We start from the raw sequence: 12,472 nt of genomic DNA on the forward strand, positions 1-12,472 counted from the left end.
TGGATGTACCACAGTTTGCTTATTCCCTCACCCACTGGAAGACAGACAGTTGGGCTGTTTCCAGGTTTTGGCAATTACAAATTGCCATAAACGTTCACATACAGGTTTTTGTGTGAAAATGCATCATCTTTACCTCCTCCACTACATGTGACATAGTTCCGAACTGGGAATTTGGAACCAGAACATGAAAAAATCCCCATAGAAGGGAATGGCATACTTTTAAAAAGGATTTTCTACTGGAGGTTGCAACTTTAATATTTAAGGGAGTCTCACATTACCAGCATATCATTTCCGTCTAAAATCAAGTTGGTGTACGCACTGTGAATTGTTTCTTGGAGTAAGCGAGAGAGGGAATTATAACTTACCAGCAAACATCATCATGTGTTGAAAATTTGATCCAATCTTACTTCTTCTACCCAAATTAAGTAGGAGGGACAAGGGATAAATATTTGCAGCTCTTCCCAAGAAAATAGCAATCTAAAATTATTAATAGGTTAAGGATAATTCTTTTTATTATTAACATTCTTTACACTAACCCTTCAAGATGGTGAAACACTATCTTAGGGAGCTCAGTTTCTAATACACAGTCTTTATTTATTTTTTTAATTAAATTTTTTTTAACATCCTTACAGGAGTATAATTGCTTTACAATGGTGTGTTAGTTTCTGCTTTATAACAAAGTGAATCAGCTGTTCCCATATTCCCTCCCTCTTGCGTCTCCCTCCCACCCCTCTAGGTGGTCACAAAGCACCAAGCTTTTATCCCCCCGTGCTATGCAGCTGCTTCCCACTAGCTATGTATCTGACGTTAGGTAGTGTTTATATGTCCATGCCACTCTCTCACTTCATCTCAGCTTACCCTTCCCCCTCCCTGTAACAGTCTTTAGATTCCACTCTCTGACACAGCACCGTCCAATGGAACTTTCTGCCATGATAGTACTATAGCTGCACATGGTGAGTGCCTGAAGTGTGGCTAGTGTGACTGAAATTTTCATTTAATTTCACTTTAATTAACTTAAATTTAAATAATTACAAGTGGTTAATTGCTACCAAATTGAACAGTGCAGGTCTAAGATATAGGACATTCATTAGATGAATAGGAACATGGTTAAAAACAGAGCTTCTTTGGCATAACCTTAAGATTACTAATATAACAGTCTAGTTCATCTTAACTGACAATGTTGGTGGGGGAAGAGTAATACTGGCTAAACTTGCCCTTGCTTCCTCAGAACAAAGGGGCAGCTCAAACACCTCATACCACTGAAATTCCTGCTAACCTTGATGTACTCCTCTGAGTTTACACTTTCGCCCTGCTTCAAAGGGAAGGCTTAATTGGAATTACGAATGGTTTTAACTAGAAACCAATTTTAGTGTCTTTTTCTGCAGTTTGCTCTCTATAGAGACTCTTGCTTTAAAATACAATTTTGGTTTCAGGGGTTACAATACAGTCTCCACCTCATTTTCTGAAAGGAATATAAAGGAAAATCTAAGATTAAAAACAAAAGAAGATGGGGAAAAAAAAGACGGTGGGGGAAAACAGTGCTGACCTAAGTAACTTTGGAAATGGGTGGAGTTTGTAGGACTAAAGGCAAAAGGAACTGCACATAAGCATTACATGCTCATTGATAAAGTTGCTTCCCATGGGAGCACTGGATAACAATCCTGATATTACTATGCATGCTGGAATGGAACAGTTAAGTAATGGATGGTAGAAGGTTGGAGCCAGGTTTCCCACTATTGGAATGGGGATTCACAGATCAGCAGGGGAGGAGCTAGAATGACCCATATGGTAACGGATTAGAGTTGGAGACATTGGTATCTGGCTTAATAGAAATACAGATGGCTACCTATGTAAATATTTATAGATACACATATATTCAGGAGCTAATATATACATATATATTCCTCCTCTGTCAGCTGGAAGGGCTTAGAAGCCAGGACACCCAGTAGCACTGAGCATACCTAGAGCCCAGATCTTGGTTTCTAATACCATTCCCCAATAAAATGAACCAGGGCTCCTTGGAGAAATGGCTGATTCTAGGGCTGGGGCAGAAAATATATAAGATGAGCCTGAAGCACCTTATAGTTCCAGAAAGTGAGGAAGCACTCACAAAAATTTAAACAAAAACAAAAACAAAACAAAACAAAAAAACACAAGGGACACAGGAGCCCACTGAAAGACCTTATAGTGGCCAAAGCTGGAACAGGTCAAGTAACACAATTTTAAAAGAAGTACTGTATTATAACCTGAAGTATAAAATAAACATCAATGAGTCTGTACTGATATAAATAAGTGATAGCTTAAAACAATAAATGGGGGAGAATAGAAAAATCTCCCGTGGAAAGAATTTCAAATAATTCTCTAGATACTCTGCCTTCGAGGCGGTGGAACTGAACTCCTCAGTCCCTAAGTGCAGCTCCCTGTAGTGACTCCCTTCTAAGCAGTACAACATAGAAAGGGGGGAAATTGAGGAACTTTACAATGGAGCAACCTGACAAACACTATCTAGGCTAAGTGATTAAGACCAACACAGCCAAAAATAAATAAATAAATAAATTAATTTTTAAAAAATGAACAAGAAGTAGTGAGGCATAAACTTAGGGGGGGGGGTTTCCTGGCACATTCCAGGCTAACTTACAACCTAGGAACACGACTTCCAGGAAGGCTCTGCTGTCCTAGTAACCAGACTTGGGAATGGAGAAACGCTGCAGCCTTTTGGCCGTTTCCTGCAACAGCAGCTTTAAACACAGTGCTAATGGTCACTTAATATTCACAATAATTGCAGACCCATAAATGACACCTCCCCTCAAAAAAAACTGGGGGATCGAAAATCGACCAAAAATTTCCAAAGAAGGCAACCTTTCAAGAAGACAATTTCAAGAGGCATATTTTACTCACATTTTTTTCTTTTTCTTTTTTTTTTAAACAATAAAGGGCATGGAAAATGCTCAATATCATGAATTAAGAAAGACATGCAAATCCAACATTATTAACATGCTGTTAAGTACGTGCCCTTGCCATGATGTGATGAGAATGGCACTTTACTTCTGTGGTCTTCCTCCCAAAGAACGCACAAGCCCGGTCTAAACACGGGGAAAACATCAGGCAAATTCCAGTCGTGGGACACCCTGAAAAATACCTGACCGGTACCCCCTCAAAATTGTCAAAGGTCATCAAAAACAAGGAATGTCTGAGAAACTGTCACAGTCAACTGGAACCTCCAGAGGCATGATGACTCGACAAAATGTGGCAGCCTGGATGGGACTTTGGATGAGAACAAGGACATTAGAGAAAAACTCTGGGGATCTGAATAAAGTATGAACTTCAGTTAATAATAATGTATCAATATTGGTTTATTAATTTTGACAAGCATGCCATGCTAATGTTAAGATGTGAACAATAGGGGTAACTGGGTGTGGGGTATATGAGAACTCTCTGTATTCACAATTTTTCTGTAAATATAAAACTAGTTTAGAATCCAAAGGTTATTAAAAGTAGTGATTCCCTGAAAAAAAAACAATAAACAAGAAAATAAAACAGTAACAACAAAACATGTGGGTCAATGTGGCAGTGACCACTAGTTATATCCCCAATATCTATTATTTCTTCCCTCAATAGTAGTAGATACTCCTCCCCGTCACCTCCAATTTTCATCTGAGTATATAGACACCCAGCCTCCTCTGCTGAGAGGTGTAGCCCATGGGTGTTAGGTGGAAGTGCTGTGTGCATATTCTGGTGGGGGTGAGCCACCTGGCACCCTAAGAACAAGGGCAACTCCCTAAGGATGCTCGTAAGGCTGCTTGGGTCCCTGCTGACTTTGTGGAGCAGAGCTTGCCACATCAGTCCAGACTTTCCCATGAGAAAGAAACACACTTCTATCCTCTTTAAACCTTGGTTAACTTGGGTCATTGCCACATGAAACCAAATCTATATCCTAACAGACATAGCAAGCAAGAGAGCAACTCTCTCCTGGTAAGAGTCAATTTCCATGGTAGGATTCTGTATTGAGGAACTTCAATTCCTAACAGACTCAGAAACCTAGAGAATATCTAGCCTTGTTTCTGGATAAGTATAGTGGATCAAGCCACTTGACTGCTCAAAAAATTTCTCATAGACTAGCAGGATATGAAGTTACTGATCTCATGGGAGTCTTCCAGCTAAGGTTCTTCTCTTATGAATAAGGCTTTATCTTTTTTTGCCTGAAGTTAATTCTCAGAAGACTAAGACTGCAGAATGGCATTTCAGTAATACTTCACTTTGTAACACAGATCCTACTTAGAGGTTTAATTAAAGAAATATTTCTGCCAATCTCTTTTGGCAGAATCTTCATTCTGAGGTGTTTTTTTTAAAACAGTACTTCTTTTGAAAATCACTAATTCAAACATCCCTCTCTCCAACCACAGTGTTTCATGTTCATCTATCCCGGATAATTCTTCCACCTCACTGGGACCTCCAGTCCAAAGATCCTGCTACTTTTCCATCAGTCAGTCCTCTCCTTTCTTCATTTCCTTTTTTAGCCACATCTTAATAAAACTCATTCCAATACCCTGCATTCACTTACCCCTCTGTTTTCATTGCACCGACTTCACAAAACACCAAACTCAGACGGACTCGGCTATCTATTTTCTCCACGCTTACAGCTAAATTCTCCTGCACAAAGTCATACAACAGGGCAGATTGATTCTACTGTTAATACTTATTCCTCAAACTCAAATGGGTCCCTAACACTGCTCAGCGATTCTACTGCATTCCTTTGGTCAACTCACTTTCCCACTCTTGCAATAACTATTTCCAAACCTTCTCCTCAAAACTCCTATCACCTGTGGGAGCCAGCCTCCTAGAGGGTTCCCTAGTATTCACACCCTTGTGTAGCCTCCGCTAACACCGTACCAGGTTTTGGCTGTGTGACCAATAGAAAATGGCAGAAGGGGTGATGGTACATCGCCTCCAAGATTAGGTCATAAAAGGCTCTTTGGCCTCCATCTTGGTGCTCTCTCAGCTCACCCCCTCTGGGGAAAGTTATGTTGTGAGCTGCCCTGTGGAGAGGTCCATGCGGAGAAGAACTGAAGCCTCCAGCTAACAGCCGTGTCAGTGAGGTTGGGGTGGCTCCTCCATCCCCAGTCAAGTCTCGAGAGAGTGAAGCCCCAGCCCAGAGCATGACTACAACCTCAGGAGGGATCCTGGAGCCAGAACCAGCCAGTGAAGCTGCTCCTGGATTCCTGACTCTCGGAAACCACGTGAAATAATACATGTTTGTTGTTTTAAGCTGCTAAATTTTAGGGTAATTTATTATATAATAGATAACTGATAGGCCACCTGCTCCTATCTCACTTTCAGCAGATGATCTCACCTCCTACTTTACAGATAAAAATAGAAGTAATCAGACAGGGACTCCATCTTGCAAATGTACCCTCATCTCTATATACCCTACCCTTTCCTGGAACAATGGCGGAGCTGTGCTCCCTCCCACTGAAGGCCCGTCCCTCCCCACGAGCTTTGGATTCCATCTCCTCCTGCCTTCTCATGAGGCTGGCACTATTGATTGCTGTCTTTCATGTAATCAGATTCTCCTTTTCAGCTGGGTTTTAAAAACTCAATGAGAGAGAGAGAGAGAGAGAGAGAGAGAGAGAGAGAGAGAGAGAGAGAGAGAGAGAGAGAGATGGGGGGGAGGGAGGGGTGGGTGAGCCTCCTTCCATCTTTCATCATCTTTCAACTACTGCCCTGTGGCACAGACTGCAAACTGCTCCCCACCATCCAATCTCTCTTTCTTCCCTTCAGTAATAAAGGACAAACAGTTTTATCTTTTGGGGTTGGCAGAATGGCAGGAGACTTTTTTCTGTCATTTCAATCTGTTAGTATTATTTGTGTGATAAACAAAAAATGGAAATAGAATATATTATAAAGTTGAAATCCTTATTTGCTTTACTCAGAGGAAAATTTTATATATTTAACTGTATTCTTATCAATCACCCCTCCAGAAAACCCATGCAAATCTCAATTTAAACAGAAGTTTCCAAAATGGAACACATAATGAAGGATACAAATGCTCCTACTACAAATGTTGGGTTAAAGACATGATTCTGGAATGTGAACAGTGTCAGTCCCATGTAGGAGAAGATGAAATTCTCTGCCAAGAAATTGAGAAGCTCAAACAACTGAAACGAAATTTTAAAAGGTTAGTCCAGTAAATAAAGTTACATAATTTGAAAACATGAGTATTACTAAGATATTGAAACAGATACTTCAAATATGGAACGTTCATGTATATCCCCCAAAACTCATGATTCAGAGGGGAGCAAATGTAGAGATGGCATTTTTCTGGTCCCACAGAAAAAGCCAGAAATGTTACCCCTTCACTTCCCCAATCAGCTTCCCTTCTTCAATCCCCATATTCAGTCATTCTTATCCTCATCCTGCAAACCCTGCCAATGTTTTCTTTTGCAATGTTCTTTGCTGTCCCTGCCACTGCCTTAGTCTAACTTTCATCACTTCCCACCCATAATGCTGTGAAAGGGTCCTAAGTGGTAACCCTGCAATCCCTAAAAATATGGCAGTTCCAAGACATGTCCCTCTTTACGGGATGTAAGATCCAGTTCAAATCCTTTTATCCTGGCACAGAATGCTTCATGACGACTCTCACAACAGCACCTTGCCATGTGATTTCACTTTTTACATGGGTCTCAGCCCTCACTGAGGGAGTAGGGGCTTACACATTATAGTCCGGTGCTCTGTACCCTCCCCTGCTGCCTGCCCACCTCCACCTGTTCACATCACTGTGATGAAAAGGCCACAACTAGAAGCACGAAAATTACGAAAGAAGAAATCTCATTGGTAAAGGCAAATATACAATAAAGGTAATAAATCAACCATATATAAAGCTAGTAGGGGGCTTCCCTGGTGGCGCAGTGGTTGAGAGTCCGCCTGCCAATGGAGGGGACAGGGGTTCATGCCCCAGTCCGGGAAGATCCCACACGCCGCAGAGCGGCTAGGCCCGTGAGCCATGGCCGCTGAGCCTGTGTGTCTGGAGGCTGTGCTCCGCAATGGGAGAGGCCACAGCAGTGAGAGGCCCGCGTACCACACACTCACAAAAAAAGCTAGTAGGAAGGTTAAAAGACAAAAGTAGTAAAATAATCTGTATCTGCAATAAGTAGTTAAGGAATACATAAAACAAAAGGATGTAAAATATGATGTCAAAAATAGTAAACGTGGGGCTTCCCTGGTGGCGCAGTGGTTGAGAGTCCGCCTGCCGATGCAGGGGACACAGGTTCGTGCCTCGGTCCAGGAAGATCCCACATGCCGCGGAGCGGCTGGGCCCGTGAGCCATGGCCGCTGAGCCTGCGCGTCTGGAGCCTGTGCTCCGCAACAGGAGAGGCCACAACAGTGAGAGGCCCACGTACCGCAAAAAAAAAAAAAAAAAAAAAAAAAAAAAAAAATCGGAAAAAAAAGAAATAGTAAACATGGTGGGGGTAAAATGCATTTGAACTTAAGAGCTCAGCAAATATATGCACCCCACTGTTCACTGCAGCATTATTTATGATAGCCAAGATACAGAAGCAACCTAACTGCCTATCAATAGATGAATGGATAAAGAAGATGTGGGGTGTGTGTGTGTGTGTGTGTGTGTGTGTGTGTGTGTGTGTGTGTGTACCCAATGGAATATCACTCAACCATGAAAAGGAATGAATTCTTCCCATTTGCAACTACATGGACGGACCTAGAGGGTATTATGCTAAGTATAATAAGTCAGAGAAAGACAAATACTATATGATTTCACTTATATGTGGAATCTAAAAACCAAAAAAAGAAGAAATATAACAAAACAGAAAAAGAGTTACAGATACAGAGAACAAACAGGTGGTGGCCAGAGGAGTTGGGGGTGGGGGAAGGAAAGAAATAGGTGATGGAGATTAAGAGGTACAAATTTCAAGTTACAAAATAAATGAATCATGGGGATGAAATGTACAGTGTGAGGAATATAGTCAATAACTATGTAATATCTTTGTACAGTAACAGATGGTAATTAGACTTATGGTGATCATTTTGAAATGTATAGAAAAACCGAATTGCTATGTTGTATAACAGGAACTAACATAGTGTTGTGGGTCAATTATACTTCAAAACAAACAAACTCATAGAAAAGAAATCAGATTTGTGGTTACCAAAGGCAAGTTGTGGGGAGAGGGGGAATTGGATGAAGGTGGTCAAAAGGTACAAGCTTTCAGTTATAAGATAAATAAGTACTAGGGATGTAATGTACAACATGATAAATAGAATCAACACTGCTTTATGTTATATATGAAAATAGTTAAGACAGTAAATCCTAAGAGTTCTCATCACAAGAAAAAATTTTTTTCTGTTTCTTTAATTTTGTATCTATATGAGATGATGTGATCATCATTTCATGATGTATGTAAGTCAAATCATTATGCTGCACACCTTAAACTTAGACAGTGCTGTATGCCAATTATATCTCAATAAAATTGGAAGGATAAAAAGCCATTAGACAAGGGAAACAAGGAAAGGAAGCTAACTGACTGACCACTGGAGCCACAATAATAAGAGCCCCTGGCTATTCTGCTGACCTATCTATACCCTAAAAGCTGTCACCCTTTAATCTGACAATCCCATCTATCTCTGGAGTCAACAGAAGAGGGGTTGAAATGAGCAGACATCACTTTGAACAGAACAAAGATTATTTTTCAGTAAAGAAAAAATTTGTTTTGCTGCAAGGAGGAAAAGTTTATTCACAAACTATAAAGTTTCTCTTACCTGTTTGGTTATATGCTGAGACTCCGTGGACAAATTATTGTATGTATAATGGGCCTGTGTGATGCCACAAAACAACACTGCAACCACACCTATAAATACAACAAGTTCCAAGTTCACATAAAAGGAGAGTTCCCAACTTTTATATGGAGGCTCTTATTTTATAGAAGTAAATTAGATGCTTAGTGTTAAAATTTTCAGTTGTGACTTACTTTGTTGAGAGGAACCGCTTCCATTGAAACTCTTTTACATTCTAAAGTGACAGCATAAATCCCAACCCTAACAAGTGTGTTCAAACACTAGAGGAGTTGGTCCACACCCAGAAAAAAAATCACTGGCTAAGTCCCTCCTTGTAAGGGTTTACAATTAAAAGGAAAAAGTAACCTACCTGTGAAACCCCATGCTTCAGCCAAGAGGAAGGTACTCCAGGACATCAAGAAGAACAGGCCTGTCTCCAACAACTGGAACTCTCGTAATTTGGTGAACTTTGTCACGTAAGACTGTCAAGGTTGATAACAAGATCTCATAATACAGAAGTGTGACTAGAAAAAATAGTAGTCGAAGCAAGGCAAGCATAAAAGCAAAAGAAGGGTTCTCCAGTCTCTAACACAAAAGTCGCAGAATAAGGAGGTACCAAAGCAAAGAAACTCTGAATACAAGCATTGTACTAAGGAGTCAGCAGCCTTCCCTTCCATGAGAAAGTCCTACAGCTTAGTCCATCCAATTGTTTTACGGGTATCACATGCCTTGCTAGAAACCACACAGTAAAGAATAGATATGACAGTAAATGACAGGAGTGACAGATCAGATACGCAACATGCCAACTCTATTAATTTGTGACCCAAAGCAAGACAGCTTCCATAATGATAGCAATTTACATCTATTAAGAAATATGTCATTTCCATGAGATTTCATGTTTATTTAATCATCTAACACCTCCGTGATGTGGAGAATTCCATGATGAAGAAACTGAGGCACGTCCCTCACTCATACTAGTCTAACAAGTATATGTTACTTGCCAGTGGAAGGGCCCGTGTCAAGCTGTGGCGAATCTCAGGCTGGAGTCTACATTCACTTCAACAAGTGTGTACTACAACAGAAAGATTAAGTTCCTCAAGGAACTTATGCTAGGGAAGAAATCCTGGTCCTTCTTCAGAACTCTTTTTACTGTCCTTTTATGCCTCAGTTCGTCTGTAAAAAGCCCGAAGACAAGTTTCTTCCACCACAAAGCTGAAGTATAGAAAATGAATATATTCTCAGAAAAAGTACTTGTTTTATATGAAAGTACCTTAGAAGTTTTACAGCTGGAAGCTCTTTAGAGATCAAGCCCCACTCATCTTCCCTGCTGTCCCAGCCCTCTACCTTCCTACACTAAGGTCCCATGAGGTGAAGTGTCAACGCTTCTATATCAGAAGCTCCAAAAGGCAGAGGCCACGTCTGTCTTGTTTATCTTTGATACACAGGGCATAGCATGTGGCAAGTAGCAGGCAATCAAGATTTTTTTTTGAAGAATGAAACATTGATATAAAAAGGAAAACTGAAGTTCCAGAATTTTAGGGATATTTGCACTTAAAGAATCCAATAACAGAAAATTTAGATCCATTTATTAAACTATCATTTTCTATTATATTTTAACGTATGAAAGTAAAACAACAATGAGTAAGAAAAAAAGAGGGTTTGTTTTTGAATGAATACAGGAATGACTTGCTCAGTATTTCTAACAGCAAATTAGTGGCAGTGCATAGGACTCGAGAGCAGAAGGTTAAAATCGGTGACAGCTGAGATAAACTCCCAGATATCCTAACCTGGGAATCTTATTTTGTTCAACTGGCATCGAGGTCATACATTCCTATTTGTCCTATTAAACGAAGAGCAAAAGACTGCCAGGATGAACAGCCGTACAGAACAAGCAGAGGCTCTTTGGAATATATCTACCTTTATATCAATTTAGTCTACAACCTTAAAGTTCACCCCCATATAAAGCAGAAACTAACACACCATTGTAAAGCAATTATACTCCAATAAAGATGTTAAAAAATTAAAAAAAATAAATCAAGTGGATGGATCTTAAAAAAAAAAAGTTCACCCCCAAAGGGTCACTGTGTCCAATTAGAATTCTGTAGTGAGTGTTTGAGGGCATGAAGTCCTACACAAAACAATGAAATTCTTTTATTTATTTATTGTTAAAGATAATTGCCTAATGTTTTCAAACCAAGTACTTGTTTATAAGGTTCATAATTATAACACGATGTCAATTATGGAACTAGTGGAGACCATGGAACACAGTATTCAATGACTCTGTGAGGTTAACAAGAAAAGATAAATAGAATAAAAGGATATTAAAGCTGTCACCACTCCAGTAGCAGCACCCATCGCGAAAGAGCCACTGAAGATTCCAAGGAAAATCCCGATAGACTTGAACATGGCTGTGACATCAAAGGTGTGGCTGTTGTCTCCGGCTGGCTGGTATGCTACTATTGAGCTACAAAAGAGAGGTGGTTCTTACTTCTAGAGGCAACTTTTACTTTTAAAACATTATCTAAAAAAAGAGTAAAATAAATTTGAAAAGATTACCTAGTGTAGAGCTTGAAGATGAAATCAGAGGGCGTAAAAACCAAAAACTTTGGATTTGAATTGCCAAAATAAGGTTGGACCAAGCCTTTTCCTCCAGCCTCAAGATACTGTGCAGTACTATTCTTTTGTGACTCTGTTTATGACTTACTGGTACTGAGTGCCTCAAAGCCCTAATGTACTAATGTGAACAAACTAATGAAAAATTCCCCGTATTTCCAACAGAGGCATAAGAATATAAAGGATATTATTCAATACTCAACCCGGTCACATTTTGTTTTTCCTGTGGGAAAAAAAAAAAGATGACTAAAGTACCCTTTCAACTTTTAGAATACCAGAATGGGCCCAATGCCTCCTATCTATTCATTCACTGAAATGGACTTTTATAGATAAAAGGGCTTGAAAGGCCTGCCAAGGAATTAGAATCCACTTGACAGTACTTTTAGCATACCCAGCTGGATCCTCCACCTCAAACTTCTGAAAGAAAGTCCTCTGTAAGAGGCCAAGAGAAGCAATTAGAAGGGACACTCTCCATCTTGAACTCACAGTTCAAACCTAGTCTAAAAATACTTCTTATAAAACAGTCGCCCCAGGAAGTAAATACAGCAGAGAAAATCACTGTTGCTAGTGGGTCTCTGGCAAGAGCGCCTACCATTACTAAATCAGTTCTCATCTCAGTTAATTGAGGTGCCAGTGTTTTTATAATAAATCCAGACTCAAAGACATCACGCAAGTCATGTCGAAGAAAAGAAGCAGAAAAAACACACTCCGAAGAATATAATGAATTCTCCCTGTGGTTACTGCAATGTTTCTTATGGTTCAAGGCTAAAAAATGGCCTTGCTATACCATGTTTACCAAGTTCTCTTCATACCTCCCTGGTTAAGCTAAAAAACAGAACAAAACAAAACAAAATCTAAGACCAAGCTAAAATTTCCTAATTTTACCTACTTTATTGAAGTATGACTCTAACATGAATTTCTGGTAGTGGCATCTAGAAATTTCTGAGACTCAATCTGAATTGAAAAATTTAAACATTTGCATTTAAATCTTCAAAGTGACCAGATCATTTTGGGACTGGTAGATTTCATATTATTTCAGTGAATAGGAAATGGCCTTTAATGTCATGCTATCTTA

At 39.8% G+C, this 12,472-nt stretch overlaps 1 protein-coding gene across 2 annotated transcripts in view; it reads right to left on the reverse strand.

The window, feature by feature from the left end:
* SLC9A6 (solute carrier family 9 member A6) overlaps window positions 1-12,472 on the reverse strand; it is a 52,953-nt gene that overhangs the window by 21,487 nt on the left and 18,994 nt on the right. For both annotated transcript variants that reach the window (XM_060086700.1, XM_060086701.1), the window contains exons 7-11: window positions 11,107-11,248; window positions 9,155-9,260; window positions 8,770-8,858; window positions 6,042-6,155; window positions 366-477 (exon numbers count right to left, since the gene is read on the reverse strand). In XM_060086700.1, coding sequence (XP_059942683.1) covers window positions 366-477; window positions 6,042-6,155; window positions 8,770-8,858; window positions 9,155-9,260; window positions 11,107-11,248 — 563 coding nt within the window. The remainder of the gene's footprint in view (window positions 1-365; window positions 478-6,041; window positions 6,156-8,769; window positions 8,859-9,154; window positions 9,261-11,106; window positions 11,249-12,472) is intronic.

This window comes from Mesoplodon densirostris, chromosome X, assembly GCF_025265405.1.
Source record: "Mesoplodon densirostris isolate mMesDen1 chromosome X, mMesDen1 primary haplotype, whole genome shotgun sequence".
Taxonomy (NCBI): Eukaryota; Metazoa; Chordata; class Mammalia; order Artiodactyla; family Ziphiidae; genus Mesoplodon; species Mesoplodon densirostris.